Genomic DNA, 21,829 nt, shown 5'->3' on the forward strand with positions numbered 1-21,829 from the left:
TGCCTACATTTAAGCATTGGAGTCAATGGGACTGCTCACTCAGGACTATAAAATGTTACAGTTGCATTCATTTTCTTGTTTTTCAGACATTCCATTTTAAGGCACTGAGTCTAAAGCATTCTTCCCCCATGTGTTCTATGACCATGCCCACATTTACTTTGTTAATTCTAACATGCCATGCTTTGAAGCAGACTTACTGAAAGTGCTTGGAAGTATTACCCTAGCTGACAACCCTCTTATCAATTCTTGCTCCTGGCTGAGCAAATTTGACCTAGCCCTAACCTCAACCTTAACCCTGTGAAACTGTCAATAATTGCTTTCAGCCTTGTCTCATAGAATAGCTCAGGGTGAAGTACCATGAGAATTCTTTCAAAATCACAGTTCCTATTTAGGATGTTTCAGAAAAGGACCAAGTGTTAGGTGAGAACCCTAACCCCTTCCTCTGGACTTCTCCCCCAGTCACCACTCATGTTATTCCACGCACACTTTCATTTTTCCCAGGGGATGCTCCACCCCCACTCCACCCCCTCCCAAGGCCCTACTCCACTCCCTGCCAAGGCCCCATCCTTGCTCCGCCTCTTCCCAACGCTGCTCCAACCCCTTCCCCCAGCCGCCCTCCCCCCCACACACAGCTCTCCGCCCTCTCCCAACTGCCAAACAGTTGATTGGTGGCGCCATCAAACAGCTGTGGCTGGTGGGTGCTGAGCACCCACTATTTTTTTCCCCATGGAGTCAGCGCCTATGGTCCCAAGGCCAAACTATGTAATTTGCTAGTGGAAGACATTTGTTATTACAAAATGACTATGGTAAGTGGAAAAATTGACATACAACTTAAATAGAGGATCACAGATATTACACAGAGAGAACACATTGCACTGAGAAACATGTTTACAATACATCCAGTCTACACAGCTGGCAGTTACAATAATCAAAGCCTATCTATAGGTGTTGCACTAAAGTCTCAAAGCTTTAAAATCCATCTAATTCTAGACACACCCCTAAAGGAGAAACCTTGATTTTACACAGTGCGTGGAAATATTTTTTAAAAATCTTCAAATTAGAAATTTAGGGTTTTTTTAAAAAAAACACACAACCCCTAAGTAGAGCAATTCATAGAATATCAGGGTTGGAAGGGACCTCAGGAGGTCATCTAGTCCAACCTCCTGCTCAAAGCAGGACCAATCCCCAATTTTTGTCCTAGATCCCTAAATGGCCCCCTCAAGGGTTGAACTCACAACCCTGGGTTTAAGCAGGCCAATGCTCAAACCACTAAGCTATCCCTCCCCCCTGCATAGTGGAAGCTCAATGCCCAAAGAGATTACATCATTATGGCGTATAAAGTAAGATTTCAACAGTTGCTCACTGGTTCCAATTTGTCTCAAGCCAGTAGCAACTGAAAGCCAGGGGTTGTTTGCAGGCTTGCATGAGATAAATTGGTGGTGGGTCTCAGTCCAGGAGAAAGATCTCAGAAGTCCGATTTCTACATCGATAACCCCCACTAGCTCAGCAGGGAATCCAGGGATTGTTGTGTGACCCTGGAAACTGAACTACCCTTTCACCCTCCGGTTCAGAGCGAAAGACTAATGCAGGGTTATAGTGGCAAGCTCACACTGCCACTGCTTGTGCGGCATCTGTCCTATTGGCAGACTGAAGATTTCACTTTCCAAGGCATCTTTCACAATCTGCCACTTTGCACAAGCCCTAATTTCACTTTAAAAAAAAAATCTAAGTAAAAGAAAAAGGCTCAAATATACTCAGTTTAATTGAACTTGTGATTCAAATCTGCTTTGTGTTTCTAGAATGGACCCAATCCTGCAACGATCCAAGGCCAGCAGACCCACACACTCACACAGAGCCCCATGAGCTTCATTGGGGTTCTCCCACATGGTTCTCTTCGCAGGATATGGACCATAATGATTAATTATAGAGGGAGGCATAGAACAGAACCCTGAAGCCACAAATTCTGGAGCATTTGGGGATGAAGCACCAAATTTCTTGGTGACATTTGAGATATGGGCTGCACTTCACAAGTCTGTTTGGTCATCTCGAAAGAACATGATGATAGAGCTAACTGAAACAAGCACCAGAGTTGGCCTAGTGGAAGACCACTAGAGTGAGACTCAGGAAATGTCGGGTCTATTCCTGGCTTACCAGTGGCCAGCTGGGTGACTGTGAGCAAGTCATTGCACCTTTATGTGCCTCAGTTCCCCCAACTGTAAAACGGGGGTAATGATACTGAGCTCCTTTACAAAGCATTTTTAGATCTACTGATGAAGGGCTATATATAATCACGGGCTATTATTATCATTATAGATTTAAAGGGGGAGGGATTGTCCCCTTTTTGCTTCCTTAGGATGTATAAAGAAGTTCTGAGAGGTGATTCTTTTTAAATGCAGGCTCACGAAGAGAAGACCGAAACTAGGCAGAGTGGGGGGAAGCAAGAAAAAATTAAGGTGGGGGAAACCATGGGATCTGCTATATCAAACTTTGGAATACCAATTACAATATACTGCATTTTAGAAAAATTGTAGACCATGAATTTTAGGAACCAAAGAAAATCAGAACAAAACCCCACACCCTACTTCCTACTTACTAGTAATTTTAAAATAAACTCTCAGTGAAAAATCATGCTTATTAAACAGTCACTGTCAAAGTTAAAGAAAAAAACCCCACATTTCTAAAACCACTATTGTTACAAAGACCACAACTGAAAGGCATTAGAGTTTAAAGTTCCCTTTTTTCAGTTTTGCTTTGTGCATTTGACAGCATTTTGCATACCATTTCCCCTGTTATTTTTGTGAGTCTCCACGTAATAACAGAGAAGTGCCATTGTAGAACCACGGAAACTAGCCAGGAAACACACGGACACCTGAAATTACCCTGACTTCCCACTGAAAGCCACCCAGCCAACATGCACTGGAAACTCTAGGCCCCGCCCACAGTCATGTTTGCCCTAGATACACAAACATAACATTAAAGCATTTTTTAAAGATGTGTCACCTCTGGGCACATGGTCCCATTTGATTGATCCTTTGCCCACTCCACCCACACATGAGCCAACTGAACTGATGCTACCTTCCACCATGCACAGAAAACTCAGCCTGTGCCTCCTCCAGCCAACTGATACTGTGATCCCCAAGCCCCTTCTCCCCAGAAAACTCACACTGTGTCTCCACCCCCCGATAACAAGCAGCTACTGGGCTTCCCTCAACTCACATGGAGACTTCTTTCCAGGGGGAGAAGAACTCGAACAGAAAGCTTTGCTGCTGAGTGCAGAGAGGCCACCCCGTGCTAGGCTTCCCCCCAGGGGCAGGCAGGGGCAGTGGAGCACCTTGCTGCAGAGAGAAAGGGAGAGAGAGCGCCCACTTGGAGCCGCTCTTTCTCCCATGTCACTGCAATACAGCAGACGAGCTGCTGCAGTCAGGCAAGAGATAGAGCAGCCGCTCCTAGCACTCCTGACTCCCACCAGAGCCAAACTGCAAAGAGATGGTGGGGCAGGGGCAGAGGGGTGCTGCAACTTCATTTCAATCAAAATAGCCACACCTTGTCAAAAAGATGTCATGAAAAAAGAACGTTCAGGTTGCAAAATGGAGCAAAGTTAGTAAATGCCAGAGTTAAGGGTGCTGGTGCAACTTTAACTCAACCCACTTGTGCATTGTGATCGTCTTTAATTACATGAGCACATACTATTTTTTCCACAGGACCCTTGGATCATTCAGTTCACAGGATGGATAGTGCACACTTAATGAGCAACTGTTTGGCATTATTCTAATTGCCTTATTTACTGCACACCATTCAACCCCTGCTCTGAATACAGAATTATTAATTCCTTCCTGGGCTCTTCTACAGTGCTCCTCACTATAGCAACCAAGAGCGTCACAAACAGTGAGTTTATCTTTATAACATCCTTGTGAGATGAGGGGGTACTATTCTCCCTACTTTACAGATGGGATACACAAAGAGATGTAAAGTTAAAAGTATCCGTTAATTTTGGGCGCCCAATTTGACATACCTCCAACCTGATTTTTCAGCATACTTAGCATTATATAACATTTTATATGTTCAAAGCTCCCATTGACTGCAGTTGCAGCTGTGAGTGCTCGGCGCTTCTGCAAATCAGACCCCAGGTGTCTCAGTTTGGGCACTCAGAAAGTGAGGAACACACAATTAGTGATCACTTCTGAAAAGTTTTGTGTCAGTGACTTGCCCAGCACAGGGGTATGCACAGGAATAAGAATTTGACTGCTGTTAGAGGGGCACATTATGTTCCTCCTGCCGCAGCCCCAGGGCGGGAGGAGCTCTCGTGCGCTCCCCGCCCTGCCCCCAGGGCTGGAGGAGCTCTCAATTCCTCCTGCCCGGGCCCCACAGGAGTTCTGTGCCCCTGCTGATTATTGGCGGGGGCCTGGCCCAGAATCATACAGAAACTCTGTGGCAGAGACAGGGATTGAATCCAATTCACCAGGGCAGTATTCAAGTGCCCTAACCATGAGACCATCCTTTTTCTTCCTGTAATCCCTGCCTCATTCATCACCCACACTTAGCTTCTACAACAAATAAGGCAGGGGTCCTACATACAAGAGTCTCCTTCACTGTACAGCTGTGATTCATCCCCTGACCACCACCCATTCAGTGTACTGAGTGAGGCAGGGGTCCTGTGGAAGAAATAGTATGTGATCATGTAATTAAAGACTGTAACATAACATAACGCATGTGCACAAGGGAGCCAAATGAAGGTTACATAGGCAACCTTAATTTTGACCTGTTCTAAATTTTGAGTGCTTGATGTTGCAATCTTAAGTGTTCTTTTAACATAGGGGTTTTTTTAATGTAATTTCTTAGGTTTTATTAAAAGCAAACTCAGGAAACAGAAATTCCACCATGTGAAATCATATTGACACCCACATGGTTCATCAACAGGGTTGGAACCTTTAGTTCCACAACACAGATCTCTGCTATTTGCGCTAACAGTGTAACAGATAGCAGTAGTGGGTTATTATCCTCTATGTAGAACAGCATTAGAGGAGGGTGGGACACACACTTTTCCTAGTGGTTTTAACAGCTGTTTGCTGATGCCAAAGGACTGGTGAGACTCAGGAATCTTGGGTTCTATTCCAGAGGTCAGATGACTTTGATGCAGTGGTCATAGACCTACCTGCCTCTCTTTCCCCATGACCTGAATCCTTCTGCCCCAACCCTTCCAACCTGTCCTCTTCCTGTCTCTTCTAGCAACTTGCCCAATATTACACAGCAGGTCTCCTGCCTCCCAGTCCAGCTCCCTAGCCATTACGGAACACCTCCTCCCACTTCCTGTCTCTTTTAGTTTCCGCCCCTCTGGCTTCGCATCCCAGTCCTAGTCTCCCCCTCTAGGTGGCCTGTCCATGTCCCAGTCTACCTCCCTGCTAGGCTCCTCATCCTATCTCAATCGAATCCCTCCAGGCTCCTGTCCCAGTCTCCTTGCCCAGCCAATCTCAGTCCCACTCCCACCCCCTGGTTTATTGTCCAATCTGTCTGCCCCACTGGCTCCTAGCTTTCCCCCTCTTCATTGACTCCTAATCCCCAATCTTCTTGCCTACCAGTTCCAGTCTTCCCTCTACCCCTCAATCTCCTGTCCTATTCTCCCCCCAGTCCTAGTTCCCACCCTCCTCCAGGTTCCTTGTCCCATTATACTCTACAACACTCCTTCAAATCTGCTTCTTCACCTTCGCATTTGAGTTAGAAGGCATCCTCACTCCTTGCTTCCTGGGCACCAGCAGAGGGAACATTGAGAGTACAGAGGAGACAGTCTCCGTGCTCTCAATTCCTGTGTTTGGTGCCACAACAGCCAGGAGTAGATACCTCAAGGAAAGTCCTGCTTAGCCCCTACAGCTCTGGGAAGGAGCATGCTCAGTGCAGATGGAATCTTCAGAGAATTCATCTGCCAAATTCTATAACAAGTTTTTGCTGAGCATGTGAAAACCGAGATTTTTCAGAAATTTATAAATTGGTCAAATTTGAATAGATTTTTTCCTGGGAACAGCAAAAGGCACATCCTTGGCACAAATACCATCCCATCTCAAGCACATGCCAAACCATGGAGGCACCAGAGTTTCTCCCCAGTGAAATGGTTGTGTAACTTCTTTTAACATGAAGGAGAAAAAAAAATATTTTTCCCTAATCTCATGCTCAGAAATAGCAGAACCATTTTTGCTGAAACTTTCCCCAAAAGTCCAGGCAGACATACGGTACAGGAAATTTCAGTCTGAATGCTTAAATCTGGCAAAGTTCTAAGCAGCTGTGCAAAGAGGGTCTTATCATGGGAAGTGATAGGCAACCTTAAGAACTGGCAACACTATCAGCTCTGCCTATAATACTGTGGGAGAACTAAATAAACATGACAGTATCAGTAGCCATGTTGCCAGCTCTCATGATTGCAATATGCGGTGTTTTTTCTTAAAAGCCCCAGACACTGGAGTCCTGTAAATGGCACTGCACCCCATATTCTTCTTAGTGATATTATTATGATATTATAGCCTAATTATGATGTATTTTATGCAAGACGGGTCATGTAAGGTGTCATTTGAAAAGTTATGATTTGCTGAATATGATTATCCTATTTGGATGCATGTATCATTTTTTATCTGCAGTTATGAATACCGACTATTCATCTGTACTTCAAATGTAGTTGCAACTGGGTAACGCCCACTTGACAAGATGCTTCCAGCCTAGACAGCTGATTGGGAAGGGCCTATTCAGGGCAATGAGCCATTAGGGAAAACAACAGGCCTTAGGAGAAGCTTATCGCCAACCCGGTGAGCCTTCCTGAGAACCCTACAGACAGCCTGTAAGTAATGGCTGCTATGACTCTACAAGGACATGTAACCAGGCCACATGATGCTGGACTCCAGCTTGGTATGTCAGTATTTTTCCACAAACCAGTCTGGGAACCAAGTTTTGAAACAAAGGATTCCTGCCATATGCTAAAACTATATAAGGCAGGGAGTGACATCATCTGTTGTTCTTCACTCCCCACATAAGAGGACTCCGGGAAACACCTGAGGAACAAAGACTGAACTGGGGGAAGTGCTGGACCCAGGCTAAAGGGATTTCATGGCTGCAGACAACCCTAAAGACTCAAAAACCAGAAGGCAAATGAAAAGACCCCCAACAGGTTTTTAAACTGTCATGAGTTTAAAGCCAAAGCTGTGATTTTGGGGTTTCCAGTTATTTTTGAACACTTGGGGCTGGCAATACTGCAGTAGCCTCATCAGGCTGCCAAGCTTTACCTAGTTTACCACATAGCTTCCCCACTCAAAGACACCCACAGATGGAAAAGCATAAAACTGTATGATATAGGAGTTTGGATACTCCTTTGGTGGCTGATTTTCTCCACAATCTTCCTATTTTTAATTTTCTTATTAATTCTATTTTACTGTCCCATCTGATCAATTGCATCCCCAGTTAAAGGGGAACAATAATATTTTTTTCTGCCCCAATCCTTCCCAGCAGCCACCTACACCCTTCAAAAATCCTAGGGCCCTTTAGATTGAGTAAACTGAGCCCCCAGTGGCCAGTGTAGTGCAGCACCAGCTCTCTCTGCAGAAAGGAGTCTGCGCTGGTAAATGGTTTCTATAGCAGCAGCAAGGCTGGCAAACAGGGCTGGGCACAGACAGCAAGAGTTTCCAACCTCCCAAGGCATTTAGGCTGTTATTCTTCTGCGCTGTTCCTTCTTCTGAACAATACATGTAGGAGATGCAGCCTGGTAAGTCCTGAAGCCCAGCAATGCTGTCTGCTTGTGTGTGAATGACCAGTGTGCTGTCAGTGCTGGGGGGAACTGGGAGAGGACTGCCCTTGGGACTAGATTGTAATGAAGATCCTGCTCTGATGGAGGCAAGTTGCAAAGGAGACCAGAGGGTCATTTTACTTTATTTTGAGACAAAAATGAGCTGTGGCATAGAATAAAAATGCTTCCAACTGAATCAGACCTGAGGCCCCAGACAGCTAGAATCTATGTTATTAGTAAAGAAGCAGGACAGACAGTGTGGGGAAAGGGAGGAAGGAGGAACGACAATAATTACCTATATTTATATTGCACCTTTCATCTGGAAGGATCCCAAAGCACTTTATTGACTGATGGCCCAATTCATCAGTGACATTCATCCTGCACAACCCAAATTCAGCCCTGAGGATCAAATCCTGAAATCCTTCACCACGCAGGGAATTTTGACCCAGTATGGACTAAGGACAGCCGTAACTTGCCCTTAAATTAATTAACTTCAACACGTGGATCACTCAACCTAAGGCTGCCATCTGTCCTGTTATTTCCAACATTATATTGATTTCCTCGGGGAGATTCCATGCGTCACCAGCAGTATTTGTGGGACCAGCTCTGGAATCAGTTCTGAAGCTTGAAAAACATAATCCTGTGGGAAAATTGGGTTGTGATGTGCTAAAACAAAATCCATGTCACCCCCATTGAGTGGCAGGATTTTACTTCGTTGGACAAACTTCCAAAAGTGGAAACTCAAGCATGACTACTTAACGTTTCACTTTCCTATGCATGTGAATTGGAGTGTGCATTAGAAATATTTAGGCTGCTTGATTTTTAGGATATTTTCATCTCTAAATGCAAATTGATATACAAAGCCACCTCAAACTGTGTCTCTTTTTTTAATAAAATATGTGAATTTCATGCAAAACATTTAGTGCTTGGTATTAATCACAATTAAAGATAATCTTATTTCTGAACATCTGTGAGAGAGAGACAATAGAGTGAGTCAAAACTGCCATCAAAGTAAAAAAAGAGTTTAGAAACCTAAAGATGTATATTATTTTAATATAACACAGCATAGTCAAATATAAGACCAAAAAACCCCACAGGGCGAGGAGAGAGAATGTTAGCCCAATTCTGCTCACTTTGTTCATGTGCATAATCCTATCACGATATTGAAATCAGTAGAATTAGACCCATAAACAAGGTGAGCAGAATTTAACACTTCAAGATGCATCTAAACATTAGGAAAGTTGAAAGTGTGCATCAGACCTTTGAATTTTAAAGATCATGTCAATTAAGTATCCGCATCAATGATATATTCCTAGTGTGTGCTTAACTGAGTGTACTGTGTCATTTCTAATTCCAGAAAAGTCAAAGAAATTCTCTGCTTCAAAAATGACTCACGCACGCAACCTGGCACCTAGTTTCAAGTGAGTAGAACAGCAGTATAACTTCCCTTAGGGATTTCTGTGACTTTGTTTCAAAAAGATATTTAGCACTGTATTATAGTCTGACTATATATGCACATTACCTACTGCTGGAGCCCAATTGGCTCTTTACTTGTATAGATTTGTCAGACCATTTGCTTACTATAAAGCTACTACCAACTCTTCCCCCCAAATTAAACTACCTTTTAAAATTGCTTTCCTGGTATATGTGAAGATTAGAATCCTCTTGGTGTTCCTTGTTTAACAGAAAAGTTATTATTTGTATAGTCTCAAAAGTGTGCTAAGTGCCTTGTAGTATAGACAAATGTCACAGAGTCCTTGTCTCAAAGAACTTGCAGTCTAAGACAATGTACAGGAGAAGGAGGTGGTATACAAATTAGGAAACAAGTTACAGACTAACAGTTTGATTTTTTGCAACATGCTGAACACTCTGGCCCTGATTTAACAAGGCATTTAAGCATATGCTTAATTTTAAATATGATTAATTCCAGTTGATTCAGTAGGACTATTCACTTGCTTAAGTGCTTTGCTGGATCGGGGCCAGAGTAAGGATGTTAAGCTTTTTTTCCCTCCCTCCTTATTTTTCTAAGGCCAGGTCTACACTATAAACTTACATTGGTATAACTATGTCACTCAGGGGTGTGAAAAATACACACCTCCCGAGTAATGCAGTTATACCAACCTAACCCCCAATGTAGACAGCACTATGCTGGCAGGAGAGCTTTTTCCATGCAATAGCTACTGCCTCTCACGGAGGTGGATTAACTATGCCGACAGGAAAAGCTCCTCCCATTGGTGTAGTAGCATCTTCACTGAAGTGCTACAGCGGTGCCTCTGCTGTGTTTTTGTAGACCTGCCTGGCCTAACCCTCCTTGATGGAAGAGAATAGGTGAGATAAGGCTCATGGAAGAAATGTTTTGGGGTTTTTTAAGATGAGAGTGGGGGGTAGGACTTTTAAATATGCTGAAGGGAAAGTCAATGGGAGTTTGGTTCTTAAGGGTATGTCTACACTTGCAGAGTTTTTGGACTATAAGTTTCACCAGTGATAGGGAACCGGTGAAAATAAAGCGCTGGTTTGTGTACTCACTTAATTCCTTAGGCGTCAGAGAGTGTTTACATTAGCAGCACTTCGCAGAGCTCTAGGGCAGCCATCCCACAGAGCTGCTCTCTCCAGTTTGAAAATGGGTCTTGTGGGAAGGGAGGGGGGTGATCGCAGGACATCCTGGGTGCCTGCACAGCCTCCTCTCCCCAGACACTGATCAGCTCCAGTAGCTCAGCATTGCTCCAAATACGGGAACGGGAGCAGGAATTGTCACCTGGCCAGATAAGTGAGCACTTGCCAAGAAAACACAAAGGGGAGTTTCAAAGTTCCCAGGGCTTTACAGGGGGAGGAGTGGATGTCTGTTTACCTGGCATCAGAGCAGCAGAGCTGCTGGCTAGAGTGCTCACCTAGGCACTAAGAAAAGAAGTACTTGTGGCACCTTAGAGACTAACAAATTTATTGAGCATAAGCTTTCGTGAGCTACAGCTCACTTCATCAGATGCATGCAGTGGAAAATACAGTGGGGAGATTTTATATACACAGAGAACCTGAAACAATGGGTGTTACCATACACTCTGTAACGAGAGTGATCAGGTAAGGTGAGCTATTACCAGCAGGAGAGAAAAAAAAAAACTTTTGTAGTGATAATCAAGGTGGGCCATTTCCAGCAGTTGACAAAAACGTGTGAGGAACAGTAGGTGGGAGGAGGGGAAATAAACATTGGGGAATAGTTTTACTTTGTGTAATGACACATCCACTCCCAGTCTCTATTCAAGCCTAATGTAATGGTGTCCAGTTTGCAAATTAATTCCAATTCAGCAGTCTCTCGTTGGAGTCTGTTTTTGAAGTTTTTTTGTTGAAGAATTGCAACTATTAGGTCTGTAATCGAGTAACCAGAGAGATTGAAGTGTTCTCCAACTGGTTTTTGAATGTTATAATTCCTGACGCCTGATTTGTGTCCATTTATTCTTTTACGCAGAGATTGTCTGGTTTGGCCAATGTACATGGCAGAGGGGCATTGCTGGCACATATCACATTGGTATGTGCAGGTGAACGAGCCTCTGATAGTGTGGCTGATGTGATTAGGCCCTATGATGGTGTCCCCTGAATAGATATGTGGACACAGTTGGCAACGGGCTTTGTTGCAAGGATAGGTTCCTGGGTTAGTGGTTCTGTTGTGTGGTGTGTGGTTGCTGGTGAGTATTTGCTTCAGGCTGGGGGGCTGTCTGTAAGCAAGGACTGGCCTGTCTCCCAAGATCTGTGAGAGTGATGGGTCGTCCTTTAGGATAGGTTGTAGATCCTTGATGATGCGTTGGAGAGGTTTTAGTTGGGGGCTGAAGGTGATGGCTAGTGGCGTTCTGTTATTTTCTTTGTTAGGCCTGTCCTGTAGTAGGTGACTTCTGGGTTCTCTTCTGGCTCTGTCAATCTGTTTCTTCACTTCAGCAGGTGGGTATTGTAGTTGTAAGAACGCTTGATAGAGATCGTGTAGGTGTTTGTCTCTGTCTGAGGGGTTGGAGCAAATGCGGTTGTATCGTAGAGTTTGGCTGTAGACAATGGATCGTGTGGCATGGTCTGGATGAAAGCTGGAGGCATGTAGGTAAGTATAGTAGTCAGTAGGTTTCTGGTATAGGGTGGTGTTTATGTGACCATCGCTTATTAGCACTATAGTGTCCAGGAAGTGGATCTCTTGTGTGGACTGGTCCAGGCTGAGGTTGATGGTGGGATGGAAATTGTTGAAATCATGGTGGAATTCCTCAAGGGCTTCTTTTCCATGGGTCCAGATGATGAAGATGTCATCAATGTAGAGTAGGGGCAAGTAGAGTAGGGGCATTAGGGGACGAGAGCTGAGGAAGCGTTGTTCTAAGTCAGCCATAAAAATGTTGGCATACTGTGGGGCCATGCGGGTACCCATAGCAGTGCCACTGATTTGAAGGTATACATTGTCCCCAAATGTGAAATAGTTATGGGTGAGGACAAAGTAACAAAGTTCAGCCACCAGGTTTGCCATGACATTATCAGGGATACTGGTCCTGACGGCTTGTAGTCCATCTTTGTGTGGAATGTTGGTGTAGAGGGCTTCTACATCCATAGTGGCTAGGATGGTGTTTTCAGGAAGATCACCGATGGATTGTAGTTTCCTCAAGAAATCAGTGGTGTCTCAAAGATAGCTAGGAGTGCTGGTAGTGTAGGGCCTGAGGAGGGAGTCTACATAGCCAGACAATCCTGCTGTCAGGGTGCCAATGCCTGAGATGATGGGGTGTCCAGGATTTCCAGGTTTATGGATCTTGGGTAGCAGATAGAATACCCCTGCTCGGGTTTCTAGGGGTGTGTCCGTGCAGATTTGTTCCTGAGCTTTTTCACAGAGTTTCTTGAGCAGATGGTGTAGTTTCTTTTGGTAACCCTCTGTGGGATCAGAGGGTAATGGCTTGTAGAATGTGGTGTTGGAGAGCTGCCTAGAAGCCTCTTGTTCATATTCCAACCTGTTCATGATGATGACAGCACCTCCTTTGTCAGCCCTTTTGATTATGACGTCAGAGTTGTTTCTGAGGCTGTGGATGGCATTGTGTTCTGCATGGCTGAGGTTATGGGGCAAGTGATGCCGCTATTCCACAATTTCAGCCCATGGACGTCGACGGAAGCACTCTATGTAGAAGTCCAGTCTGTTGTTTTGACCTTCAGGAGGAGTCCACCCAGAATCCTTCTTTTTGTAGTGTTGGTAGGAAGGTCTCTGTGGGTTAGTATGCTGTTCAGAGGTGTGTTGGAAATATTCCTAAAGTCGGAGACATCAAAAAGAGGATTCTAGGTCACCACAGAACTATATACTATATACCTAGGCACTACGGGATATCCTCAGGAGGCTAAAAGCTGTGTAAACACAAAGAACGTGTCTTCACTTGCACATCACCACAGAAGCATCACCAATAAGAGCTGTACGCCTCTTATGGATGTGGTTTTCTTTTTGCAGTGAAACTTCTGAGTTTCCCCGCATAAAGTCATTGGTAAGTGTAGACTTTCCCATGGTTTTTGTGCAAAAAAGGGACTTTTTCCACTTGAAATGGCAAGTGTAGACATGTCCTAACTCTCTTAGGCCTTGTCTACACTGCCACTTTACAGCGCTGAAACTTTCTCGCTCAGGTGTGTGTTTTTTCACAGCTCTGAGTGAGAAAGTTTCAGCCCTGTAAAGTGGCAGTGTAGACAGTGCACCAGCGCTGGTAGCTGTGCTCCCAGTGCTGGTAGCTACTCCCCTCGTGGGGGTGGTTTTTTTACAGTGCTGTTTTTTTACAATGCTCCTAGCACTGTTTTACAGTGCTCCCAGTGCTGGTGCCGTGACTACACAGCCCGGCAGCGCTTTAACATTGATAGTGAAGACATACCCTTAGACGCTTTTGAAAAACTCCATCTTTGCTCAGAATGAGATTTCCAGCCATATTTTTCTCCTTTACGCCCTATGACTGGAAAGGTCTTAATGGGCCATTTCACCTTGAATGGTCCCTTGATATGAATATGTGTTAACTCCTTATGCTAAACAATCGGTTTTACCTTGTATTTAGCTGTGATGCTCTGAGTACGTTTCCCAGACCTGAACAAGAGCTCTGTGCAAGCTAGAAAGTTTGTCTCTCTCACCAACAGAAGTTGGTCCAATAAAACAGTGGTTTTCAAACTTTTTAGGCTGCCTACCCCTTTCCAAATAATGTAGTCTACCACATACCCCCAGCTGAGATAGTCATAATATACCTATGATTAGATTGCCAGGTCTTACTAAATAAAGTGCCTTGTCCGTCATTACAGGATTTTTCTCACGTACCCCCTGATGAGAGCTTGTGTACCCCTAGGGGTACGCGTACCCCAGTTTGAAAACCACTGAAATAAAAGATATTACCTCACCCACCTGGTCTCTTTAATTTCCAGCCATAGGAAATCCAGTAGAGGAAAGCGTAGGAGAGGCATATGTCATGCAGCAGAGTCATAAGGAAAATGATATTGCATTGTGAGCACTGATGATGTGTTTGTCTACAGATGTGTGAGAGACTCCGCAGGGGTACCCAGGGTTGTGAGGCGTTTATGTTTTTGAAATGAATCACTTCTCCCCATAGCCTACGATCACAAAACTAGAATTTTTCTTTTTAAGGAAGCTTGAAATTCAAGCTGTTTCTGGGTAACTTGAATTATTATAGTTAACATTGCTAACACCTTTCCACGCCTTAAAAGGGGGATAAAAGAGAAGAGCTTCATTTGAAGGCCTCAGATTTCACTTTTGTGTCACTTTACAATACTTCAGAGCAGTAGAAATGTTTCCGTGATTTAAAATCCAAGGGAAATAGTGTTTCTTTAAGCTAATCCATTCTCTGTGGTGTTTTCAGCCCAGCCCACTCATCAGAAAATTGTGATAGGGTATAAATACTAAAACTGGCTAGAAACAATAGAGATGGATTTGTTCCTTTTCAGTGTCTAACATAAGCATAATGACGAATGTTTTTTAATATTCTTTCATTTTTAATAATACAGTGGAATTAACAAAATGAGCCAGGAATATTTTTAATGCTCTATTGGACTACTTCACTCTCTCCACTGGAGAAACATGCAAGAGGGGGCCTTAGAAGCTCTGGCAGAACCTCCTGTTGAATATCCCCTCACAAGGAAGGAGTTTAGGCCCTGTGAAGTGTGGGGGAGCCATGTACACAAAGCCTTCCCACTACTCTACAGCACTCTAGTCTCTCCCACCCCTTGCTAGCCTGGCTCTGCTAGGAACTTTTACACTCTTCCACACCTGCAGCTGCATGTTTGTATCCCCTTCACTCAGAGGACTGGAGCCTAGGGCCCTCAGCTATTTAGCAAATAAAGTTTTAGGGCCAGATTATGGAGGCTTCAGGGCCATAAAGGGGCCACAACTGTCCTGTGGAGAATTTCCCTATGTTGGCAGCTATGCAGGGCTGTCATAAATGGCCCCCCGTTGCAGTGTAAGGACTATGCAGGGGTGTATCTGCATAGTGCTGAATGTTACAGGGACTTCTGGGCTGCTTCGCAGCCCTGCTGTAAATAAGAGCAGCTCAGGAGCTGCTAAAACACATGCTCGTACCTATCCCAGCCCCCGCAGCAGCCCAGAATCCAAGAGGAAGGAGGGTACAAAAGATACATGAAGTCACCTTCCTCCAGTCCCACCCAAGGCTCTGCTTGTAGTGCTATTGTGCAGCTGTAAAGCGGTGGCTCGTTGTTCAAGCTGCAGATGTGGTGGCTGGATAGACACAGGGGCCATCAATAGTGTGAAATGGTAGGTGGAGAAGTCCCAAGAGGTTGAGAGACAGCTGCCAGAACAACCCTTGTGGGCGGGGGAGGGGGAGGGGGAGGGCAAGAAGATGAGACCAGAGTGGAGTGATTCAGAAGAATGAGCACAGCTGAGAGAACACCCTGTCCTGGAGGTCACACTTTGCAAATAGCATTGAATACTTAGCACAGCATTCAAACTATTAACGCCAGATGTGGCACATGACTCTGTCATAGCTTTTGAAAGGCATGAAATAAGAGACCTACAAAAACCAAGCAGAGGAAGCAGCTTAACATATATCATGGATTTTATTTTCTTCAAACCAACCCCTCCCCCCTCCCATCTATGTCATTGATTGGTTGAGCTCCTGCTGTCTGCAAACTGCCATCTGAGAAGTGTGGGAACTCCAGGTTGCTGAAGGATGGAGATAAACTTGAATTGGCCCTTATGACTACACTGCAATTAGACACCCTTGACTGGCCCATGCCTGCTGACTCAGGCTCACAGGGCTCGAGCTCTCAGAGCTGTTTAATTGTGGTGAAGATGTCCCAGGCTCTAGTCCCTGCCGAGGTGGGAGCCCAATCAGTCGGCAAAGGCGAGGCACAAGTTTTTAATTACAGTGTAGACATATCCTAAGAGGAAACACCATCCTCAGCCTGAGGCAGAGGTGAATGGCCTGCATGCTGGTTCCAATCAGCTCTTGAATTTGGATAGTGGAGGAAGGGGGAGTTTTAAGTTTTTTTTTTAACCTAAGGTGGGAAAATGTTTGTTTGAAAATAAATCAGTAAAGATGGATCTCAGAAGTACATGTTCGATTTATGGTATAAATATTGAAGTGTCATAAAAAAGTCAAAAAGTTAACTAAGGCTGGAAGTTGCAGTCAGTATAGAACCTGAAGCTCTGATATATATATGTTAAAGTCAGAACTAAAGGCAGAAAATATGGACTTTCATACAGATCCCATCACAAGTTTTTCTGTCCCAACCACTGCAAACTTGTGTATTAAGGATAAGATAAAATAGACTATGGCTTTGCTGAAACCAAAAGGTAAGATCTGTTTCATCTAGTGGCTCAAGAATTATTAAAAAACTAAACCACAACAAAACATAGGCACAAAGGAGTTTTTGACATTGATTGTATTGCCATCTGAAGGCCCATTACTTGGTAAGAGGAACCAGTAGCACAAAAGCAGAAGATTAGACACCTCATCTTCCTCCTCTTTTTTGTAACAGGTTTATTTGCCAGCTTCCATAAATGAGACAGTTACTTTCATAGGGGCTAAGGTTGATTTTCAAAGGGGCAGTGACAAACAGATGCCACTGTGGGTATAGCCTCTAGAGCAGTGGTGGGCAACCTGCGGCCCACCAGCGGCGGCCACTTCCCACAGCTCCCAGTGGCTGAGAACGGCGAACTGCGGGGAGCCATGCCTGCGGATGGTCAATGTAAACAAACTGTCTTGCAGCCCGCCAGCAGATTACCCTGACCGGCTGCGTGTGGGCCGCAGGTTGCCTACCCCTGCTCTAGAGTATATTGGAATATGCTTTGTAAAAAAACCCTCACCTTTGCTTTTCTTTCTCTCTCTGCAGACAAATGGACACGCTGAGTTCAATTGAGGCAGAGTACATAAAGAATCTACAGAAAGAAGTCTACCTACTGGAACTTGAGACATCATTTCTATATCCTTTAAAAAAAACAAATCTTTATTATTTAAAAAGCTATTTATTTTCCCTGACAGAATACCATATTGCACCTGATAAAGAATTACAGAATGTTGCAGCATTCACTTGGGGAACTGTACTTAATTCTCCTGCTAGAAAAAAAACATAGTTGAATCATTTCATTTACTGTAGGACACGAAGAGGATTCCTTTTGTGTGGGGCTCCATGGATGATTCTTCCTTGTTTGGAATGTGTGTGCGAGTCCCCTTATTTGGGAGGATACATTTGATCCCTGCAGGTCTCATGGGTATGCTCTTATCTTAGTTTGAGAATAGACTGAATTCTGTAGGGAAAGGACTTTCTCACCGCTGGGGATGGAGTACAGCAAAGACCATGACAACCTCTGTGTCAGATTGAACTTTTGTCTTGGATACAAAGTTCAGTTGCCTGTTTGGAAACTATGGCTTGGTCTACACTACCAGGTTAGGCTGATGCAAGGCAGCTTACGTTGACCTAGCTGTGCATGTCTCTACACTTAAATTGGTCTCCCACCGCTGGAAGCTCCCGGTTATGCCAACATAGTAACACCACCACCCCAAGCAGCGTAGAGCCGTAGTTGATGTACTTAGGTGAATAGAGTGTCTCTGTAGACACTGCATTACTTATGTCAGCCCACACTGTCCTCCAGCAGCTGTCCCACAATGCTCCTGTTCTGGTCACCATAGTGAACTCCACTGCCCAGGGGTCACAGAGAGTGGAAGGCCCTCCCCTCCCCCCAGTTTTAAAGCCCTGCAAACTTTTTAAATTCCTTTTCCTGGTTGCCTGGCAGGGTGAGCACATCTAGCAGCTCTCCATTGTTGAGTGCAACTGGCCAGCTGATCACGTCAGCAACACGCTCCAGACACACTCCTGCATGAAGTAAACAGGAGATATTGGATCTCCTGTGCCTATGGGGAGAAGAGGCTGTGCAGGCACAGCTATGAACCAGCTGTAGAAATGCTGAAAAGACATGTATGAGCAGATTGCTCAGGGGATGCAGGAGAAGGGGTATGACAGGGACCAGCAGCAGTGCCAAATGAAAGCCGAGGACCTGCGGCAGGCATACTCGAAGGCCAAGGAGACCAACAATCGATGCACTGCTGAGGTGTGCCACTTTTACAAAGAGCTGCATGTCAGGTAGTCTGCAATCCTGTGCCAAAAGTTTCTAGGGAGGGCTGCCTTATTTCTTCCTCCACAGTAGGACACTTTCCCACACCACTCAGCAGTTACTTCAGCAGGCACCATTGCAGTACACAGATGAGCAGCGGTGGCAGGTGAACCCCTGCTTTGGGGAGGCTAGCCTGCAAGCCCCGCCCCTGCCACCCAAGACCCCGCCCCCCCACACACTGGAGCCCCGAACTCCGCCCAAAAGGAAAAGCCCTGAGGGCCCCCCCTCCGACCGGAGGAGCCCGCACCTGCTGGCCCCAGCGCCAGGCCAGCCCCAGCACTGGGCTGAGCTACCGCCCACACCCCTCCTGAGCCCCAGGCCAGCCCCAGCGCTGGGCCGAGCCACCTGCCCCTCCACCCCCCGAGTGCCGGGCCAAGCCACTGCCCTCTCCCCCCCCCCCCCGACCCCGAGCGCCGGGCTGGCCCCAGCAGTGGGCCGAACTGCTGGTCCCACCCAAGCGCCAGGCCAGCCCCAGCACCGGGCCGAGCTGGCAGCCTCCTGGAGCGCCAGTTCCTCCCACCTCCCCCCCTTCAAGCCGCCGGCCCCAGCGCCCGGCCAAGCCTCCTCAGTCAGCTGGCTGCTGGCTCTCTGCATTGCTGCGTTGGGGAAGGGGTGGGGCCCAGTTGTCTGGCAGCAGGTCAGCGGCAGCGCCTGGCCTATTATACCGGCTGCCCATGCATATAAGCCTGGGCGGCTCGGGACACCAACAGCAGCTGTGCTCTCTCTGTTTCTGTTACCCTCGGGAGTGAGATGTCAGCTAAAATCCCCACTTCCTGTGGAAAAGGGTGCCACTATTCAGTCCCATTTCCCTATACTACTAGAATCATGCAACTGAGAACTTCCCTCTTCATTTCCCCAACCTCTGAAAGGCCACGCTCATCATGGCAGGTGCTGTGGCACCATGCACAAGCAATCCCAAGCAGAAGTAAGAATGTAGTGCTGTTGAGCTGGTTGGTGTACAGCTTCATGAGTCAGGGGAGCAAGGGGTAGGCTGGGTCCCCCAGGGTTACTATTAGCATTTCCCAGGGGTGAAAGTAATATTAAACAAACACTTACCGGTATGGGGGCATGGCTCCAGGCCCCCAGAAGGGGCAGGACCTCAGGCAGAAGGGGAGGGGCTGGGGGTCAGTCCCCCAGCCAGCCCATCTGCGCTGCCTGGCCCACGCCACCCGGGGCTCCAGTAGCGATTTAAAGGGCCCAGGGCGCCAGCCACTGCCACAGTAGCAGCAGTGGCAGCCAGGAGCCCCGGGCCCTTTTAAATCGCCAGCCTTGGGGCAGCTGCTCCTTTTGTCCGCTCCCTCTCCCTCTTCTCCCCCCCGGCATCAGCGGCCCGGAGGGGAGCAAAAGGCGCAGCGCTTTAACGTCGGCTGCTTACAGACCAGTACTGGCTTCTTACTGGTATGCCGTACCGCCTACTTTCACCCCTGGCGTTTCCACATTTCCAATGGTAATCTGCCAATTGGGAAAGAAAGTCCTTGCTTGTACCCATCATGCATTGCCAAAACTTCCCAAAGGACTGTGCACTGGGGACAGTGGTGAGTTGCACAGTGGGATGCCTACACATCTGATCTGCATGCATCCGATGAAGTGAGCTGTAGCTCATGAAAGCTTATGCTCAGATAAATTTGTTAGTCTCTAAGGTGCCACCAGTACTCCTTTTCTTTATTCTGATTGTAGTAATTTTAGCAACAAAATGAGAAAACCACCACTAATATGCTCCCAGTTACCAAATGAATGTTGGACATAATAAAACTGTATTAGTCTGATCTTTTGCCCATCTGAGCAAATTGTTCCTTAACCATACATTGTAAACAAGAGAGCAGGCTAAAAAGGCTACCAGTATTCAACCAAAAATAAGCACTCAAGCGGAAAAAGTGTTGCAGAAGATGAAGGTAGTTTTCTAATGTTGTCTAGATTTCTTTAACTCCCACTCAGTAAATCTCCTTTTTAAATACAACCCGAATGCAGCACACTAATCTGCTTCTTCATTCCTGCTGGCCTCTTGCTCTCTCAAGCTCTCCCCCCATTTCCTTTTAAATGTACATTCCCTAGCTAGCTCACACACACACACAACCAGTTTGACCAGGCAGTAGAGTCACCTCAAGTCACACATCTTACATCTCTCCAGCTTAACAGGCCTTATTTACTCTGGAACTGTTAGTAGTTATTGCTCTTACAGTTCTGGTTACAAAAGTTCTAGTCTATAAAGAATTTGAAAATAAAGATACTCACCAGTGCGCACACGCTGAATATCCTCTCCCTTGGACCAAACACTAGGAAAATTCACTCCCTCCTCGCCTCTGAAGTGCAAAGGGGAAAAATTTAGGGACTGTCCATAAATTATGTACCACATTTTTTGGTGATTTTTCAAGACCAATCCACCCTTTGGAATACTTTGTAACACTGAAACAAACATGCAGAATTAAGGGCTCACCTACCTCCTTACACATTACATAATTCCTGGACAGCCCCTTATAGCAACTCACTCCATGAAGAAACCTTGTTACAGCATGGTTCCATTTTGCTGTGCAAATGGACCCCTAACTATGTTTTGACAATGGGTTGTGCAATTGTCAATTGCAATGACTTGTGCAATGCTTTGGCATGATTCAGGAATGAAACAGAGAGGTCTTGTTTATACTACAAAATGGAAGTGTGTTGTTACCAGTCAGGGGACAATCTTCTATATTGACTCTGAAGGCTGTAATATTCAAGATGCTGTATAGGACATCCACAGAGAACAGAAAAGGGGGTGGAATCAGGAGCCATGTAATGATGAGTATGGCCTACATGTGCTACTCACACAAGAGCTGTATCAACTACAGCTAAAAACCTAGCATCACCTAGCACCTAAACAGCTGTAACTTGGGTACATTAGTCCCCATACCTTCATCAGTGGCATTTAAATAGGGGCAGACATTTCCTGAGCACCTAAGGAGTGGCTTTTGTCCTTGTCTTCATATGCAGATATATAAAGGACCCGTGCAGGATTCAGGAACTTGCTGAAAAATACTTATGCCCAGATCCTCTGTCACTGTGGTACCTGAGCTAGGGTTGCCAGGCGTCTGGTTTTTGACCGGAACACCAGCTCAAAAAGGCACCCTGGCCGCTCCAGTAGGCAGCGCAGTGGGGGGAGGGGCTAAGGCAGACTCCCTGCCTGTCCTGGCTCCACGCGGCTCCCAGAAGCGGCTGCTGGGTCCCTGTGGCCCCTAGGTTCATGGGCGGCCAGGGAAGCTCTGCGCACTTCCCCCACCCCTAGTGACAACTCTGCAGCTCCCATTGGCTGGGAACCGTGACCAATGGGAACTGCGGGAGCAGCGCCTGCAGACGCAATGGCAGCACGCGGAGCCTCCCTGGCTGCCCATATGCCTAGGGGTGCAGGGACCTGATGGCCACTTCCTGGGAGCCATGGGAAGTGCCAGGACCCCGCACCCCCTCCTGCACCCCAACCCCCTGCCCCA

The 21,829-nt window shown here is 46.1% G+C and overlaps 1 protein-coding gene across 3 annotated transcripts in view; it reads left to right on the forward strand.

Annotated features, from left to right (window-relative positions):
* Nucleotides 1-7,590: 7,590 nt before the first annotated feature.
* LOC102945466 (protein Daple-like) overlaps nucleotides 7,591-21,829 on the forward strand; it is a 53,055-nt gene continuing 38,816 nt past the window's right edge. The window contains exons 1-4 of one of the 3 annotated variants that reach the window (XM_037891604.2): nucleotides 7,591-7,738; nucleotides 9,117-9,180; nucleotides 17,090-17,179; nucleotides 20,182-20,260. In XM_037891604.2, the coding sequence (XP_037747532.1) occupies nucleotides 7,729-7,738; nucleotides 9,117-9,180; nucleotides 17,090-17,179; nucleotides 20,182-20,260 (243 nt within the window). In that variant the 5' untranslated portion in view covers nucleotides 7,591-7,728. The remainder of the gene's footprint in view (nucleotides 7,739-9,116; nucleotides 9,181-17,089; nucleotides 17,180-20,181; nucleotides 20,261-21,829) is intronic. The other 2 variants (XM_037891606.2, XM_037891605.2) reach the window with 2 other exon arrangements.

The sequence above is a fragment of the Chelonia mydas genome, chromosome 2 (assembly GCF_015237465.2).
Source record: "Chelonia mydas isolate rCheMyd1 chromosome 2, rCheMyd1.pri.v2, whole genome shotgun sequence".
Classification (NCBI taxonomy): domain Eukaryota; kingdom Metazoa; phylum Chordata; order Testudines; family Cheloniidae; genus Chelonia; species Chelonia mydas.